General features: G+C 36.4%; 1 protein-coding gene across 5 annotated transcripts in view; it reads left to right on the top strand.

Annotated features, from left to right (window-relative positions):
* USF3 (upstream transcription factor family member 3) overlaps positions 1-20,191 on the top strand; it is a 49,962-nt gene that overhangs the window by 15,434 nt on the left and 14,337 nt on the right. The window contains exons 2-7 of one of the 5 annotated variants that reach the window (XM_064591279.1): positions 6,077-6,239; positions 10,360-10,481; positions 12,180-12,244; positions 13,302-13,330; positions 15,409-15,491; positions 20,020-20,116. In XM_064591279.1, the coding sequence (XP_064447349.1) occupies positions 12,198-12,244; positions 13,302-13,330; positions 15,409-15,491; positions 20,020-20,116 (256 nt within the window). In that variant the 5' untranslated portion in view covers positions 6,077-6,239; positions 10,360-10,481; positions 12,180-12,197. Of the gene's footprint in view, positions 1-6,076; positions 6,240-6,578; positions 7,409-10,359; positions 10,482-12,179; positions 12,245-13,301; positions 13,331-15,408; positions 15,492-20,019; positions 20,117-20,191 lie in introns of those variants that run through there. The other 4 variants (XM_064591238.1, XM_054504185.2, XM_045902883.3 and 1 more) reach the window with 4 other exon arrangements.

Raw genomic sequence — 20,191 nt, 5'->3', positions numbered from 1 at the left:
TATATTTAATGACAGAGAAATGCTCACCTTAAGTAAAATGCAGAATACAAAATTACTTATGGTCTAACATTTGTAAAAAATCAGGTGAATGCAGAAAAAAAATCCTAAGAAATCTGTAAGAATGTCAACAGTGATTCTTGTGGATTCTGGTCAAGTGATGTGATTGAGAGTAGTTTCATTTTTTTCTTTATGTCTGGCTTTGTTTTCTAGGTATATATTATTTATATTATAAGGAAAAACTGTTAAGAACTGTTAAAGAGTTATGGAGTATAAAATTGCATTTATTGTCATTATACTAGGGATATAAATGGCTATGACCCAGACCAGGGATTTAAGCTTAGTTATCATTTCCGTGGATCATACTCTATGTAGTTCAGTGGGTTAAGTCATTTTGATTGGAGACAGTTAAGGATTTACTGGAGATCTCAGATAAAGAAATAGAACACATGCCTATATAGCCATTCCATAAAACATTTTAAATAATTGTAAAATATTTAGGAATACGTCAAGTAGCAGCAAAATGGAATTAAAGTATAGGGTTGAAAAGATTTTCCACAAACCATGGGCAAATTATGTTTAAGCAGGGTGCCATAAAATGTTTTCAACTAAAACATTTTATTTTTATTTATTTTTAAAAAGATTTTATTTATTTATTTATTAGAGAGAGAGAGACACACACACAGAGTGTGCACGAGCAGGGGGAATGGTAAGTAGAGGGAGAGGGAGAAGCAGGCTTCCCGCGGAGCAGAGAGCCCAATGATGCGGGGCTCGATCCCAGGACACTGGGATCATGACCTGAGCCGAAGGCACACGCTTAACCGACTGAGCCACCCAGGCATCCCTCAACTAAGACATTTTAATTCTAATTTGAAAATTTGATGGACAAGTTAGGTTTTTCTCTTCATTGTATCTAAAGACACAATTAAATTAATCTTTACCACTAATTTGCTTCTTGGTGGAAAGAAAATGCAATTTGCCCCTGAACAGTTAGATCTAGTTTTTTAAAAAAATAAATGCTAGTACTTATTTTTGGTAGCTTCACATTTTCTCTGTATTAGGAAAATTGGGGATGATTAGTAACCAAAAAGAATTTTATGCTGAAAACAAACAGATATATAAACTGATGAAAAAGATGAATGGGTAGAGAATTTCAAATTACCCAAAGAGACTTCCATCAAAAGTTTTCTTTTTTTTAAACTTTTTATTTATTTATTTATTTATTTATTTATTTATTTATTTATTTATTTATTTATTTATTTTTTAAAGATTTTATTTATTTAGTTGATGAGAGAGACACAGCGAGAGAGGGAACACAAGCCGGGGGGAGTGGGAGAGGAGAAGCAGGCTTCCCACTGAGCAGGGAGCCCCATGCAGGGCTTGATCCCAGAACCCTGGGATCATTACCTGAGCCGAAGGCAGACGCTTAACGACAGAGCCACCCAGGCACCCTTCTTTTTTTTTTTTTTAAACAGGGTGATTGAGATACAATTCATATACCTTAAAGTTTAAAGTGAAATTCAGTGGTTTTTATATATTTGCAGAGTTGTGCAACCATCACCATAATCTAATTTTAGAACATATCATCTCCGAAAGAAGAAACACTTCCCCCTACTGCCCATTAGCAGACATTCCTCATCTTCCTCAGCCCCTGGCAACCACTAATTTACTTTCAGTCTCTCTAAATTTTCATGTTCCAGAATTTAAAGATGGGAATCGTACAACATGCAGTCCTCTGTGATTGGCATCTTTCACATTGCATAATGTTTTCAGAGTTCATCCATGCTGTATCAGTACTTCATACCTTTTTGTTGCTGAGTTATATTCTGTTGTGTGAATATACTACAGTTTATTTATCCCTTCATCAGTTGATATACATTTGGGTTGTTTCCTTTTTTGGATATCACGAATATTTCTGCTATGAACATTCACATATAAGTTTTTGTGTGTGAACCGTTGTTTTCAGTTATCTTGGGTATATCTAGGAGTAGAAATGCTTGGTCATGTGGTAACTCTATGTGTAACATTTTGAGCAACTGCCAAATTGTTCCATTGTGGTGGTACCATTTTTTAATCCCACCAGCTATATATGAGAGCTCCAATTTCTCCACATCCTCACCAACACTTGTTATTGACTGTCTTTTTTATTTTAGCCATCCTAGCAGATATGAGGTCATATCTCACATGGTTTGTTTATTTATTTATTTAAAATATTTTATTTATTTGACAGAGAGCGAGTGAGCGAGAGTACAAGCAGGGGGAGTGGCAGAGGAAAAGGGAGAAGCAGCCTCCCTGCAGAGCAGGGAGCCCGATGTGGGACTCGATCCCAGGACCCTGGGATCAGGGCCTGAGCCGAAGGCAGACGCTTAACCAACTGAGCCACCCAGGCACCCCATTTTTTCACTTTCTTGATGGTGTCCTCTGAGCACAAACATTTTTAATTTTGAAATAGAATATATTTTTCTTTTGTCACTTGTGCTTTTGGTTTCATATCTAAGAGTTTTAAAGTGTTAGCTATTATGTTGAGCTATGATACAATTCTTTCTGAGTTAATTTCTGTATGTGTTATGAGATAGGGGTCAACTTCATTCTCCTGCATATGAATATCCCATTGCCCCACCATCATTTGAAAGCCTATTCTTTCCCCCACTGAATGGTTTTGGCATCCTTGTTGAAAACCAGTTGGCCACAAATGTAAGGGTTTATTTCTGGGCTCTTAGTTTAATTCCATCGATCTGTGTGTCTTTCTTTATGCCAGTACCACACTATCTTGGTTACTGTAGCTTTGTGGTAATTTTTAAAATTGTGAGCCCGCCTTTTTCTTTTCAGTCTTTCTAAACAGTGCCTGACAGTAGAATTCTACTTCAAACATTTAACACCTGTCTAAAGCAGATTATTTGAATATTTTGTTTTATGAGAAAACTATAAATCAAGTTGCTTTTTATTTGCATAGGGCTTCTGATTGATGTTTTTATTTTCTCTTGAGCAGGGACCTTATGAGAAAATAAGTTTTCTGGGCTAGATATTACCACCTACATATGTCCAGGACAATAAGATATAAATTGAAACAGAAGGAATATAATAGTTGAAGATGTGGTTTTGCTAAAATGTACTATATAGTGTTCTTTCTTTCTTTTTTTTTTGGTTTGTTTTGCTGCAAGGGATGGGGGACATAGAGAAGCACTATGAAAATAGTTAAGGACTTGGGCTCTGGCGTCAGATAGTATTAAGTTAGAATCTTGCCTCACCACTTATTAACTGTGTGACTGTGGACAAATTACTAATTATTTTAATGCCACTTACTTTATGAATTAGTGAATATTAAATGTGGCTATGTGTATAAAATAGTTATATAATATATACAAATAGTTATATAATTACTTGTCTCAAAATAATTTTTAAAAATGGAGTCCCTGGATCGAGTCCCGCATAGGGCTCCCTGCTCGACGGGGAGTCTTCTTCTCCCTCTGACCCTCCCCGCTCTCATGTGCTCTCTCTCTCTCATATAAATAAATAAAAATCTTAAAAAAAAAGTGTTTGCCAACAGAGCATTGATTAAATCTGGAGATGTCATTTTATATTTGTAGCATACTTTTTTGCTTTCCCCTTCATTTTTTATTTATATTTTTTATTAAGATGTAATTCATATGTCACAAAACTCACCCTTCTAAAGTGTATAAATTCAGTGCTTTTAAGCTTATTTACAAAGTTGTGTGATCATCTCCACAGTCTAATTCAAGAACATCATCCCCCAAAGAAACTCATATCCATTAGCCATCACACTTCATTCCCTCTCCCCACTCCTGGCAACCACTAATCTACTTTCTGTCTCTGTGGATTTGCTTCTGGACATTTCATATAAGTGGACTTATATCCAATATGTGACCTTTTGTATCAGCTTCTTTCAGTTAACATAATGTTTTCAAGTGTTACCCATGCTATAGCAGGTATTAGTACTTCATATATTTGTATTGCTGAATAATATTCCCTTGTGTGGAGAAGCCCATTTTACTTATCCATTCATCATTCACATGACATTTGGCTTGTTTCGACTCACTGGCTATTATGAGTATTGCTGTGACAAACATCCATGTACAAGTTTTTGTGTGAACATGTGTTTTTAGTTCTTTTGGGTATATACTTAGGTGGCATTGCTGGATCATAGAGTGACTCTGTGTTTTAACTCTTTGAGGAACTGCCAAACTGTTTTCCAAAGGGACTGTACCATTTTACATTCCTGCCAGCAATGTGTCAGGTAATAGCACACTTTTGAATATAAACATATATTTTTTCCAGCTTTATTGAGGTATGATTGATGAATAAATATTATATATATTTAAAGTATACAATAAGATGTTTTGATATATATATACATTGTGAAATTATTAGCACAGCCAAGCTAATCAACATATCCATCTACTCACATAGTTAGCTTTTGTGGTAAGAACAAAAGATTTTAAGATCTTCTCTTTTAGCAGATTGTAGGTATACAATAAATTATTATTAACTACAGTCATCATACTGTACATGAAGTCTCCAGAACTTACTCATCTTATAACTGAATGTCTGTACCCTTGATCAGGCTCCCCCATTTCCCCTGTCTCCTAGCCACTGGCAACTACCATTCTACCCTCTATTATCATGAGTTCAACTTTTTTAGTTTCCACATGTAAGTGTGATTATGCAGTATTTGTCTTTCTGTATCTGGCTTATTTCACTTAACATAATGTCCTCCAGGATGATTCATGTCACAAATATCAGGATTTCCTTCTTTTTTAAAGGCTGAATAATATTCCATTATGTACATATATGTGTGTATAAAATATATACATGTGTATATGTATATATGTAAATATATATATTTCATTGTGTATATATATATGTGTGTGTGTCACATTTTCTTTACCCATTCGTCCATCGATGGACACTTAGGTTGTTTCCATGTCTTGGCTGTTGTGAATAATGCTGTAGCGAACATGGGATTACAGATAGTGTTTTCATTTCCTTTGGATAAGTATCCAGAAGTGGGATTGATGGATCATATGGTACTTCTGTCTTTAATTTTTGAGGCACCTCCATACTGTTTTCCATAATGGCTGTGCCAATTTACATTCTCATCTATTGTGTACAAGGATTCCCTTTTCTCCATATCTTTACCAACACTTGTTACTTTTTGCCTTTTTGGTAACAGCTATTCTAACAGGTATGAGGGAGATCTCATTATGGTTTTGATTTGCATTTCCCTGATGATTAATGATGTTGAACACCTTTTTATGTACTTGTTCATCATTTGTTTGTCTTCCTTGGAAATATATAGTCTTCTTTGAATATATGTTTTTGAAAGAAATTTCAAGGGATTAAGTGGCAGGGACCTCAAAAGAGCCTTTTGCAATAATGTTCCATATCTTCATCTTAGTTGTAGTTATATGGGTGTATTCACATATATAAATTCATTGAGCAGTGAACTTAAATTGATAACTTATTGTATGTAAGTTACAGATCAATAAAAAAGAAAAAAAATCCTTACTTCATTGTACTTTTTTTCATTTTACTGTAGACGAGGGTAACTTTGTTTCAGACCAGTGCTGATCTGACAACCACTGATCTTGAGATAAAAGCTAAACATACTTACTAGATACAGAAAATTCCTTCACAGTCTAGTCCAAGTTTTCTTTCTCTCTGCACCTCCTGCACCTTCCCTTCCTCTCCTATTTTGTGTATTCTTGGTGCAGTTCTCAGACTCACAAGACGTTTTATGTATGTAGCATTTACCAATTTTTTAAATTCACTTTTTAAAACTTTTTATTTTAAAATAGTTATAGACTCAAACAAAGTTACAAAAATACCATGTACTGCTGAATCCATGTACTACTGATGTACTTTTCCCTAGTAGTGACATACAGCTGTAGGACAATATCAAAAGTAGGAAGTTGACATTCATTAACCAATTTTTAAAATTCATCTTTTAAATTATTTTTAAAATTCCCTGTGCTGCCCAATATGGTAACCACTAGCCACATGTAACTATTCAATTTTTTTTTAAAGATTTTATTTATTTATTTATTTATTTATTTGACAGAGAGAGACACGGCGAGAGAGGGAACACAAGCAGGGGGAGTGGGAGAGGGAGAAGCAGGCTTCCCGTGGAGCAGGGAGCCCAATGCGGGGCTCGATCCCAGAACCCTGGGATCATGACCTGAGCCGAAGGAAGACGCACAACGACTGAGCCACCCAGGCGCCCTGTAACTATTTAATTTAAATTACTTAAAATTTATAAAATTAAAAGTTAATTCCATGGTCTCACTAGCCACATTTCAAGCATTAAATACCCACATGTGACGAACAGCAACCATATGGACAGCACAGATATAGAATATTTCCACTGCACAAAGTTCTTTCGGATAGCCTTGATATAGACAGTGTTCTTCTTGAGGGAAGACTTGCCTTTTTCTTTTTTTTTTTTTTTAAAGATTTTATTTATTTATTTGAGAGAGGGAATGAGAGACAGACAGCAGGAGAGGGAGGAGGGTCAGAGGGAGAAGCAGACTCCCTGCCGAGCAGGAAGCCCGATGCGGGACTCGATCCCAGGACTCCAGGATCATGACCTGAGCTGAAGGCAGTTGCTTAACCAACTGAGCCACCCAGGCGCCCAAGACTTGCCTTTTTCATCTTTATATCTGTAATTCCTAGGCAGTGTGGGCACTCAATCCACACCTGAATGATTGGGTCTAGTCCTACCCTCTTGTTTTACATGTGAAGAAACTTGGGCCCTAAGTTGTGATAAATAAAATGATACCTAGCTTTTGAGTAGCACATCTAGAATGAGAGCTCATTTTCCTAGTTCCAGGTTCACTGTTCTTCACATGTGGACTCATTGGTTTGTAAGCTCATTGATTTGTATCAGTTTTAGAGGAACAGTATTAAAATAATGCACTTCTCAAACTTTATGGTGCAGAAAAATCAACTAGGAAGCTTGGTAGAACATCATATTTCTGGGCTTGTCCTTCCTAAGATTCCGATTCATTAGGTCTGGGGTGAGGCATAGGAATCTATATTTTAAACATATGCTTAGTCAGTACTGTGTGGTAGTAACAAAAGGATAGCTCAGAAGAGAGAGCAAAAGAACAGAGAGCCTAGAAATGGAACTGCACTAATATGGACATTTGATTTTTAACAAAGGTACCACTGAGGAAAGGAAATCTTTTCAACAAATGATGTTGGAACAACTAACTATTCGTATGGAAGAAAAAATGAACTTTAACCCCTACCTCCTGCCTTACATAATATGGATCATTGATCTAAATGTGACAGTATCATAAACCTTGTAGAAGCAATTGTAGGAGAATATCTTGGGGATGAGTAAAGGTTTCTTGGACAGGCCATAAAAGGAATCATCATAAATTAAAAATTGGTAAGTTTTACTTCATCAAGAGCTTTTGCTCACCAAAAGATACAATTAAGAGAATGCATAGGTAGATCACATAATGAAAGAAAATATTTGCAAAATATATTTCAGACAGAGGACAGGTATCCAGAAGATACAAGAAGTCAGAATATATGAAGATTTTTCTTTTTTTTTTTTTTAAGATTTTATTTATTTGAGAGAGAGAGACAGATAGTGACAGAGATAGCACAAAGGAGGAGGAGAGGGAGAAGCAGGCTCCTACCGAGCAGGGAGCCTGACATGGGGCTCAATCCCAGAACTCTGGGATCATGACCCGAGCCGAAGGCAGACACTTAACCCACTGAGCCACCCAGGTGCCCCTATGAGGATTTTTCTGTTAAGTCAATAATAAAAGGATAAACAGCCCAATTAAAAGACTGGCAAAAAGATATAAGCAGACAAAATAAGATCTACAAATGGTTTTAACATATACATAAAAAGTACTCAATATTATCAGTCATCCAGGAAATGAAAATTAAACTATAATGAGATTTCACTGTATAACCACTAGAATGGTTGAAATGAATAGGCAGACAAAAGCCAACATTGGAAGCATATGGAGCAACCAGAATTCTTACATTTTGGGTGAAGTGCAAAATGGTACTGTCACTCTGGGGAAAGTATGACAAATGTTCTCATAGATGTCTTGTTTGTGGATATACTTTTTTATTTCTCTCGGGTAGATACTTAGTAGAACTGCAGGGTGTATAATAAGCATTTCCATTCCTAGATATTTACTCAACAGAAAGAAAGACTTTATCCATGAAAAATGTTACAGAAGAATGTTCATGGATAGCAGCTTTATTCATAGTAGCCAAAACACAGGAACAGGCCAGGTGTTTGTTCATCAACAGAAAAATAAACTGAGCTATAAACTCCCACACAGTTATACAGTGTACTCAGCAGTAAAAAGGAATAAACTACTGGATGAATTTCAGAAACATTATGCTGAGTGAAAGCTTGACATAATAGAGTTCTCAGTTAATGCATTATAAAGTTCAGTGGTGAAAAAAATGAGAACACTGTTTGCCTCTGTGGGAGTAGGGCAAAGTATTGATTAGAAAAGGTCATGAGAACTTTCTCTGGTCATAATAATGTTCTGTACCGTGATAGGGGTTGGGTCACACAGGTGTGTGCATTGGTCATAACTCAATGTTACACTTAAAATTTGTGCATTTTACTATAATGTAAGTTTTACGGTGAGAGTCAAAAACAGTTTTAAAGTTTTGATTTTGATGCAAGTGATCTCAAAACCATCAAAACCACACTTTGAGAACCATTGGATTTGACTTGATTATTTCAGAAATAATTCTTTCTTACCATGAAAAATAGTAATTCATGGTTACTACTGTAACATTGTGAAATTTTGCCTTAAAAATTCATGGCACTTTAAATATTTTAAAAGGTAGGGCGCCTGGGTGGCTCAGATGGTTAAGCATCTGCCTTCGGCTCAGGTCATGATCCCAGGGTCCTGGGATCGAGTCCCGCATCGGGCTCTCTGCTCCTTGGGAGCCTGCTTCTCCCTCTGCTTCTCTCTCTCTCTGTCTCTCATGAATAAATAAATAAAAATCTTTAAAAAAAATAAATAAATAAATAAATAAATATTTTAAAAGGTATATTTGTAAAAGTAACATTTCCTTTTTAGTAGGTTAATGAATCAGTGGGCAAGGATTTATGACAATACTATATAGTTTATTATTTTGATAAGTGTTCTTTCTTAATGTGAGGAATGTAATTTTAATATCAGGAGTAGCATATGGAAACTGTGCATTGATAGATGTAATTGAATTGGTTAAAATGTGGTTTGAGATAGATATTTATAGTGACATTTGGTAAACTGGATGATACACCTCTTTCAGATAAACCCCTGCCTCTCACCCCCGCCCCCATGCAATGAATATGTTTACTTATGTGATAACCCTCTAGCATCATTTCCTTTAAGATTCTAAATGTTTAGAAGATTGGAACTTTTATTTCATGTATCTTAATTGGAATATGAATCTGCAAACTTTCAAAAGTGCTCCAGAGGAACAACGGGAACTGTGACATTAATGACCAAATGCTGACTCAAGGATACACGAGAAATCTGACCTTATGGGTTTATAGGTGAAATGATATGTTCAGCTGTCTTGCTGTATCCCAAATAATCTCTCCTACAATAGGCTATCAGTCAGATGCCTGAAATTCCACCAACTAAAGATACCTGCCTGCCTTTCTAAATTTTCCTGATAAGAATCCCCTGGGGACATCATTAAATTTCAGACTCCTCCCTTAAAGATTGGAATTCCTCCCTCAGACTGATTCAGTGGGTCAGGGATGGGCCGACAATGTGTAGTTTTTAACTAGTACCTTGTTGAAAAAAACAGATTCCTGGGCTCTACCCAGGCTTCTCCTTTGTCTGGGAAGAAGCCCCCAAGTCGACATGTTTTAGAGCATATATGATGCACAGGCCTGGAAGCTCTCTTCTAGTGTCACTGCCTTTGGGGGGGACCCTTGAGTAAGTTCTCAGTCACTATCACAAGAGAGGAGAGAGAAGTAGGAGATTGAGGGAAGATAATTTTAGAATTGAGGGCAGATCTTAGTGTAGGTGGAGTAGGTGGAGGAAAGTAAGAACTTGAGGGACAGTGAGCAGCATGTCAGAGACAAAGGAGAGAATCTCCTGGGAACCATCCAATGGCTGTAGTCCTTGCTACCATTTTTTGGGTGGGGGGGGGCGGGGGTTGAGGACATGGGCAACCCACTGGAGAGTGACTTTTTAAAGCAACTACACTCATTAGCTTTCAAGTGGTGGGGAGAATTCAGGGTCATTCTGTATGCCACTAAAAATCTGCCTACATGCCAGAGGTTGCCAGTCATTTTACATGCTGCTAATGGAAACCTAGCAACTGTAAACATTCATTGATTTTTCTCTTGTATAGTAAGAAGAAAACATAACTTATAGACCATCTTCTGGCAGAAGATGATAGATTTGGATCAGAAACAGGCGTTGGAAGCCAGGCATCAAAAGTGAAGAAATTTTGCAAGCCCTTGGGTGAGAAAGGTGACAGGGATTTATTTATTGACTCACCTGTACCAATTTGTCATTATGTGGTTATCTCATGTGAGTGTGTTGCTTTGAGGCTGATGTGTGCCATCACCGATGTTAGGAAGAAGGTGGAGTCACCTGCTGGAAATGGGTCTTGAGTGCACATTTCTCTGCAGGCTGCTTTGGCCAGTACTTCGTGTCATTACCTTGTCAGCATTCACTTCTGCTTACTTCCCTGGACCCTTCCTCCCCCTTTCCAGGGCTAGAGCCAAACCTGAAATACTGCCATTATTATTCATGGCTAACATTGGTTGAATTCTTTTTGCTGCTAGGCACTGTGCTACTGTGTTCCCCCTGCATTTTTCATTCCTTTCCCAAACTAACCCAATGGTCTAGATGCTTTGATTGTGATCCATTTTGTAGATGAAACATCTGAGGTTCCAAGAGGCTATCTAGCTTGCCCAGGACCTCACGGCTAGGAAATGGCAGAACCAGATTTTAAACTCATGCTTGCCTGCCTGCCTTCCTTCCTTCCTTCCTTCCTTCCCTCCCTCCCTCCCTCCCTTCCCCCCTTCCCCTCTTCCCCCCTCCCCTCTCCTCTCCTCCCCTTAGAGCACATGGGAGCACCATACTGGTGGGGAGGGGCAGAGAGAGAGAATCCCAAGCAGGCCCCTTGCCTAGCACTGGGCCCACGTGGGCTTCATCTCACGACCCTGAGATCAAGGCCTGAGCCAAAATCAAGAGTTGGACACTTAACCATCCAGGTGCCCCTAAACTCATGCTTTCTGACTTCCGATTCTACACTCAGAAAATGGGAAACTGCACTTGTACCTCCTCCAGTGTACTGGAACAGGTATCCCAACTGGATGGATCGCTTTTGAAAGGCTGTCAGTCCCTGAGACTTAAAAGCATTAAGGTTTTCATTATGAAATTTTTGAAAATCAGAGAAGGGAAAGAAAGCACGTATAATATTGCTGGCCTTACATAACTATGACTAGTATCTTCATGTATTTTCTTTCAGGCTTTTTTTGGCATATGAATATATTTCCTTATAGTATGTATATTCTTTAGTATCTTGATATTTTAAATATAAGTAGAATTTTCATGCTCCTATCCAGATTTTAATGACTCTTGAGAGATAACGTACGACTTCTAGCAGTTTGGGAGAGGGCTAGCAAATGAGTGAATGAGTTGAGTGAGTGGTTGCTTCCGTGTATGGAATATTACATGTTTGTACGCTTGTCACTTTTGTTTTTTCTGTGTTCAGAGAGGAAGACCATTGTCCAGTTTAAATTTTGTAGAACATATCAAACAGTACCATGAACAAAGAACATACTCTTCCAAGTCAAATATGTTTTACCTGTCTTTCCAGGTCTTGCTCAAATCCACACTGCCTTTAAGCCTTTGTAGATTTCCAAGCCCATAATGATCTTGCCCTAGTCTAGTCTTCTCAAGCACTTTCTGGCTATACCTCACATTTGACATTCACCATGCTCTCCATCTGCTAGTTATAATGTTTTTTGTCTTGTTTTCTTATACCTTTCTTAAAGGAAAGGATACCTTTTTCTATCCACAACAGCTAAGCCAGTGCTTCTTCATGATGTCACTTTTGTTTTTTAGCATTTTGGTTTTCAAACCAAATTGCTATTAATTAATCAGTGTCTCTAACATACTAACTTTAAACTTTCTGGTGTGTCTTTCTATGCCTTGTAGGTTCCTATCACTGTAATCATGCCAGAAATGACAGAGAATGAGACTCCTACAAAAAAGCAGCACAGGTATGTAGCCCTGGTCCAAAAATAATACATAATTTGGGCAGATAAGCAGAATTAGTCCCTACTTTGCTAAATAGGTAGTCCTCAGGGAACTTTCATTTCGGTGCCTAAAATTTAGCTGTCCTTCTTATTTTATTAACAGCGTAACGAGTAAGAATGATAATCAGTAATTAAAATTGTATAATACCAAATCTATGTTAAATGTTTACTTTCTCCTGAAATTTTTACTTGCGCACAGTATTAACAGTCTTTGTAGATCGTAAGTTGATTTAGGCTGAAGTCAATTTGAATAGACATTTTGTAACATTATAATTTTGTGACATTACAATATGCACATCAGTACAGTATTACTTCTGGTTCTTTGTATAAGCCTCCTTCTGAATTTCTAGCATTTTGGGCAGTGTTTCTGCTTAGAATTGCATGCCCGGTACTTTCATTAATATTAAAATCCCCATTCTCTTTCCTTACCAAATAGCTATTAGAGAATGCTAATGTTTGTACATAAATGGGAAAATCAGTGGTTTTAGGAGATTAGCTTTTAGGTACACAAATGCAAAAGATGGCTCAAATGCCAATTGTCTGTGCATGGGTGCTGGTGACTGCCGTGCTTTTCTCCCTGGGGATTTGAAGTTTCCTCTCTTCTGTTGCTGGTATCCCTCACTGGTGTTCACAGCACCCCTTGCTGGGCACCAGGGCAAACATCAGAAGTCACCTACTCGGCATATCACTTTGAGAGTTGACTAGCTCTTTAATTACATTTTTCAAATAGTTAAGGTTTTTTCAGTGGTTGATTTACTTCCTAGCCAATGACTTCTGGGTATGGAAGAATAGAGAATTGTAGTTACTTCTAGAAATTGTAGATTCTAAATTTATACTGATGTATCTGCAGTTAGGTTTTCATACCATAATATATATTTAGAAAATACTTTTTCAGATGGTTTCTTGCTGATACAACAAATACAAATTCATAAAATTTATTTTTATAGTTCTCCAAATATAAAGTGGTAAGAATGTTTTCCCATTATTTTCATGTTCCTTGTATCTGCACTTTTTGTTTCAGGAAGAAAAACCGGGAGACACATAATGCAGGTTAGAAACAATTTCAATTTTACTTGTTAGCACTTTTTGCATTCAAAATGAAATTATACTGTAGTTGATTGTAAGTTTTTATGTTATAAACATAGCATCATTATTCATTATGTTTTAGGAAAGTGTTCCTTATTACTTTTTTTAATATTTTATTTATTTCTTAGAGGGAGAGAGAGAGAGAGAGAGCATGAGTGGGGGGGGGGTAGAGGGAAGAGCAGACTCCCTGCTGAGCAGGAAGCCCTGTATGGGGCTCAATCCCAAGACCCCGAGATCATGACCTGAGCTGAAGGCAGATGCTCAACTTACTGAGCCACCCAGGCACCTCTGTTCCTTACTTTTTTGTTCCTTTATTGTTTAATTGACAAAACGCCCCTTGAGTCTCATGACGATGGTTTGCTTATCATCTTCTAAATTATTGTCTATTTAGATAATTTAAGGATTAATATGCTCCTGAAACTAGTGGTTTAAGTGATTTCACTCACTGAGGGAGTCCAGCTCTACCTCTCCCAAATGCAATAAAGAGTATGTGTCTTTGCAGAAATTCCAGAGGGGGCTAGCTACCTAGAGGAGTAGGGAAGAGATGAGCAGCAGGCTGCAGATCTTAAAGGTCCTTGAAATGTGAATAGCTTAAATGAAGTTGTGGAGTCCTCAATTATAGGAAAAATGTAGAAAATACATATATCAAATTTCTAGGCCAAAGTTGGATAAGCATTTATAGAAGGAATTGTGTGTACTTATACAATTTGGTACATTTTATAACATTTTATTTTTCAGGGGCTACAGTCCAGATCTCAAACAAAATATTTTAGAAGTTATTATCTATTACTCTATAAACGATATCTTCCCTTCCTTAAGGAAAGGACCCTGGGGGAATTTTTGTCTATGGAAAGAGGTGGTAAACACTGGTGGAATATTGCTGCTCCCCAAAACGGGAATTTCCTGCCTTTGAATTCCCCTTTATCACTGTGGGTAAAGAGTCTTAATGTTGTTGGGTTTTTTTTTCCACCTCCACCCATTTAAAAATCACTCTTAGATAAGAACAAATACTATTGTTAGAGAATTCAGAAGAAATGTGAGTTATACTTTATTCCTTTGTGTTCTTTGGCCAAATTAATTAAATCTGATCTTTTTTTGGCCATAGGAACTAGTTATTTTTATTGGAATCAACTTACATGGTGTCATAAATGTGTCCTGATAGTAATTTATTTTGAGAGAATGATTAGATGTCATTGAAAAGAAGTCTTTCCTGCTAGACTATGAAGCAAAAAGTCTGTATTCTACAAAACAAGACCTGCTTGTGGTCAATCTGAAAGATCATCCTATTAGAAGTACTGGAGTCTTGTTAGAAAGGAAGGTTTCAGAAACCTGACAGGAAATAGCCAAGACTAATGTTTCTACTTACAGTGTCTTGTTGAAATTATTTAGATCATCTTGTACCCTCTTGACCCTTCCATATGATCTTTATAAAGTTGTAGCATGTAAGCCTGGAATATTTCTTAGTTAATTTGATTGAGATATTGTCAGTTGCACAATTTCTTAGATGGGAAAAGTCTTATGTGGCCAAAGTGAATAGACCAGACTCTGTAGAAATTTTAAGTCATAACTAATGGCTGTTCTATTTGAAAAATGCCTTCTAGACATCCTAAGAGGTGTTTTAAGGTTCTCTAATCTAAGTAGGTCTCATTTGCCTATATGAAAAGGCAGCTGTTTAGTATCTTAGCTTGTTAGTGGGTTCTTAAATTTTAGTTATCACTAAAATCTCTAGTAATTACTTGAAACCATAATAATGGTCTCAACAGTGATGTAATATTAGCAACTTCTGTTTATAATTTGAATTTAATTATTATAGATCACATTTTAAAAATGTTAATAAGAGTATTACTTATATCAGTTCCTATAATACTAGACTTAAAATACGACATTCTTAGAAATCTAATTGTAGTTATTTGTCTTCAGTCGATACTGTTTGATAAAATTTTGTTAGGGATTTCTTTACCTAAAATTTCTTTACCCAGGGAGAATAACAGACTTTGGCAGTGGTACCATAGGTTTGATAAATGGTTTTCCCCTCTCTCTAGTGGAGAGGCATAGAAAGAAGAAAATCAATGCCGGAATAAACAGGATAGGAGAGCTGATCCCATGTTCCCCTGCCCTGAAGCAGGTAAGAAGTCCACTCCTATTTTCATTCGTTACTTGTGAACAGATAATTCCCTGAGTTGTTTCTGTGCTCAGAGTGATTATTTTTGTTTCCTGTCATTTATGGTATATAGTTAATTGCCTCATTGTTTTTCATTTGCTTAATTTTCTATATATCTATCTTTAGTTTTCCCCATACTTATAGCAGTCTTCTAGTAGAGCGTTCTACATGATCGAATGGACCACGTAATTTCTAGATCTTTAAGATCTTGAATTATTCAGTCCCATGATTACATTTTTTTATGTGCTATTATATTTACCAGGCATTTCTTTTATTTTCTGTCAATCATATTTTTTTGTCTTTAAATTCTTACCTGGAATCTTCCAAATATCTCAGTTTTGTTCTCCGTGCCCTATCAACCTCCAGTGGTACATAAATCTCAGCTTATTAAAGGGGACAGTTTTCCCTCATGAAGATAGCTTTTTGTTTCCTCTGATAATGAGGAAAACAAAACAAAATAAAATGGAAACAATATGAAAGGCGTAAAAAAGTTTGAAAAATAAATTGACGTGCTACTTCTAAGTTATAACTACTGTTACAAATGTTGTTATGCATATCTTCAGACATTGCTTTATGATTAGATAGATAGATAGATAGATAGATAGATAGATAGACACTGAGTGCTGTTTTATAACCTGCCTTGTCATTTTCATTCATCAGTATATAGTAGACTTTTAGTTAGGGATACCTTTCCTCGTATGATCACCTTTATTTTTCATGGTAATATAGTGTTTCATTATAATGGGATTTCATAATTTGTGTTAGCCTTTTTTGGTTAATTTTTAATTAAATTAATATATGTGAAAATTAATATATAAACATAACAAATAGCACTAAAAAGCTTAAAACAACAATATTAGTCTCTGGCCTGCTTGTTTCCCAAGTCCAATACAACAACTGAAAGGCATCCATTTTCAACTGTTTCTTCTGGAATACACCTTTATATTTTGAAATAATAAGCTTATATTACTATATCTTAATTTTTCTATTTTAGATTTTATCTATTGACTTCTTATTATTCTTTTCCTTTGTCTTTGCCTTGTCTAATCCTCCCAATATAATTCCGCCCCAACTTTTGATTAAATTGATATTCAGTTTTTTGGTTTTTAGACTGAAAATATTGTTTATGGTAGGAAGGAGTACTAATACTATGTTTTGTCCTATATGTAACTTTTGTGTTTTTTGGGTTAGTAATTGCCTCGTTTTTCATTTGCTTAACTGTTTATATACCTATCTTGTTATTATTTAAATTTTTTTAAATTTATTTTTTATTTTTAAGTAAGCTCTATACCCAACATGGGGCTTGAACTCACAACCCTGAGATTAAGAGTCCCATGCTCTACTGACTGAGCCAGCTAGGCACCTCTCTCTATACCTATCTTTAATTCTTTCCACACTTTCAACAGTCTCTTTAGAGTTTCTACATAGTCAGGTGTACCACATAATTTCCATTTTCTCTTTTTCCTTTGAGACTTTACTTCTGGAACCTTCTGCCCTTCTTCAGTCTCAACTGATTGGTCTTTTCCAACTCTTCTGTTTTTAATTTCAGCTCTCATACTTTTCATCTAATTGTAGTTATTTGTCTTCAGTAGATACTGTTTGATAAAATTTTGTTAGGGATTTCTTTACCTAAAATTTCTTTACCCAGGGAGAATAACAGACTTTGGCAGTGGTACCATAAGGTTTGATAAATGGATTTTCAAGAGTCTTTTTCTTATTCTCTTTGTTCTTTTTCGTATCACATGTTTGGTTCATGAATACAATATCATGTCATCTCTGAGGATGTTATATAGGTTTTAAAATTTTTTTCTTCTTCTTGTCTTTGTTTCTTCTGATTTTCTTTTTTTCCCCTTTGTTTTGATGTTTTGTCTTTCATTTTGGAGACTTTCCTTAAATGTTTAGTGATACTTAGCTGTGTTCTCATATTTGAGAATGAGGCATTAAAAAGCCGATTGAATAGGCTTGACTTTTGGTACCCTAACTGTTGAGTGATTAGGTTGTAAGCTAGTGTTATTGTTTTTGTAGCATTACAAAATATCAATATTGGTAGCCTGTTTAATTTTGGGAATAGTATTAACTTTTATTTTCCAGACAAAAATCCTTCAGCCCCCTATCTACGAATGGGAAGGCTGGGAAGAGGAGTATAAGGCTGGTTGTCATATTCTGGGAGCTGGATTGGGGAAAGGGTGCTGGAGAGTCTCATGCTTTAGGAGGCATAATTTTACTTTACCTTCTTGTCTTCACTGAGTTGCCTCATCTTGTCCACTTCTGTGCCAACCATTCCTGAGGCCAAAATTCTCTGTTTCAAATTTCACAGGAAATAAACTTGTCTCCTGCAGTTGGGGCAGGAAGGGGAAGTCATCCAGTAGGATGTGTGTGTATGGGGGAGGGGGTTAATTTTTATTTCTGCATAAGAAGAGTCTTTCCACCAGTCCCCTCAATTTAACCCCATTCCTCACCCCACCTTTTGTGGTAGCTGGAGCTTCCCAGTCCTGAACCTCCCTAGGCTTTCAGAGGGCCAGATCAATTTGCTTGCTTCTCAGTACCATCTCCCTTGGCAAGATCTTACACTTCAGTTTCTTTTCATTCTCTTCTACAGGATGGTACTTAGTCTTGCATAAGTGTGTTTTTTCATTTGTGTGTGTGTGTTTTAATGCACTTTGAGTTTCCTTAACATGATAGCAAATTTAAGGGCAGGAACTATGTTTTGTCTTCTGTTACGTCTTCTGATTGTTTTTCTTTCTCCACATCTCAATGTACAGTAGCTTCTCAGGAAATATTGGTGTTTGCCCAGTAATATCTTACTTTCCTGTTCTTGGTTGTCATTCCTACAAGTTTCTCTGAAAGGAAACCATAGTTATTTCACTTCCTTGGTGTCCTAGAATGTGCAATGAAAGTCAGTATTTGGCTCCCAGAAGCCAAGTAGATTAAGATTTTCTTCACTATTGCTACATGTCCTTAGCCCCATCTGCAGTAGAGAGGCAGTAGATGGGTATTATCAGGTTCTGCCTTTGTCTCAACTCTTGCTTTAAGAAAGGACAGTATTTATTTTTTCTCTGTAAAATGTTTCCTAGATTATATTGGGTCTCTGTTGGGACTCAGTCTAAGAAACCCAGAATTGAACTTTGTGAACCAGCCCAAAATCACTGATTCCTACCTGAAAAGAGCTATCTGATAAAGTACTAGGGATATTTAATAATATACATACTGGAATAGAAATTAAACATTCACCGCAACATTTTTAATAGCTGAAAAATAAAAAAACAAAATGCCTCTTATACAGCTTAAGAGTTGTCAGTAATGGACTCAAAAATAAAATAAATTCAGCCTTTACAAAGTATAACGTAGATATCTAAACTCTATAAGGAAATATCTCCAAGATATATTTTTAAATAAAAAAGAACAATGTAGCATACTGTTTATAGTATCCTTCTATCTTTTTTTTTTTTTTTTTAAAGATAGATAAATAGATCCACGTATCAGCCTAGAATATTTCTGGAAGGATATATAAATAACTTTATGGCAGTTGCTTCTGGAATAAGGTCTAGAGAACTAAAGTCAAAAGAAATGTCACTTATTGTGTTTTATTTTTAACAGTTGTTCATAGAGTAAAGAATAATATTTAAGTCTAAAATCTTTACATGGCCTTGAAAGCCCTCTCTGGCCTCTTCCTCCTACCACTCTTCCCCTATATACTTTACTCTAGTTCTGCTCACCTCACCACAGTTCCTACAATGTGTGAACACAGCCCTGCTTGAGGGCCTTTGCCCTTGCTGATCCTAATACCTGGACCCTCTTCCTCCAGATATCCACGGGGCATACTTCCTTGTACTTCCTTCTGGTTTTTACTTTGTCTTACAAGAGGGGCCCTCTCCAACCTCCCCATGCAAAATAGATTATAGTACAGTGTCTTAGTTTGGGCTCTTATAAGAAAAATAACATAGCCCGGGTGGTTTAAACAACAGAAAATTTATTTCTCACAGTTCTGGAGCCTGTGAAGCCTAAGCATACATCAGTTCCTGGTGTATGCTCTTTTCCTGGTTATGTCCTCACATGACAGAGAGCGCGATCACCTCTCTCATGTCTTTTCTTCTAGCGGCACTGATCTCATTCACAAGGGATCTACCCTCATGACCTAATTACCTCCCAAAGGCCCACCTGCAAATACCGTCATATGCGGGATCAGGGTTTCAACATGAATTACAGGGGGACACAAACATATATATATATAATGTATATTTCTAAAGGTCAGGAATTTTGTCTGTTTTGTTTATTATATCCCTAGTGCCTAGAACAGAGCCTGACACATAGTAGATGCTCAATAAATACTTAGTAAATGAAAAATGAACAGTAGAAGCATTTGAATATGGTTCCTGTTTTAATTTTGAAAAGATACATGTCACATATATGTGATAAAACCAAAGCTTTAAGTTTCTTTCTGCAAGTTCTTACTCTTCAGTGAAACTTTTAAATGGTTAATTCTCTTTGGCAGAGCAAGAATATGATTCTGGACCAAGCCTTTAAATATATAACAGAATTGAAAAGGCAAAATGATGAACTCCTGCTTAATGGAGGAAATAATGAACAAGGTAAAGATTTTAAGATTCTTACTTTTTATTGTTTTTTCAGTGTTCAGGTCTTTGTGTCACAGGTCAACTTACATG

Source organism: Mirounga angustirostris, unplaced genomic scaffold (assembly GCF_029215605.1).
Source record: "Mirounga angustirostris isolate CCGP_5_RB_7025 unplaced genomic scaffold, mMirAng1.0.hap1 SCAF_1, whole genome shotgun sequence".
Classification (NCBI taxonomy): Eukaryota; Metazoa; Chordata; class Mammalia; order Carnivora; family Phocidae; genus Mirounga; species Mirounga angustirostris.
Note: the sequence above shows the minus strand (reverse complement) of the source record. Positions and strands in the feature narration are given on the sequence as shown.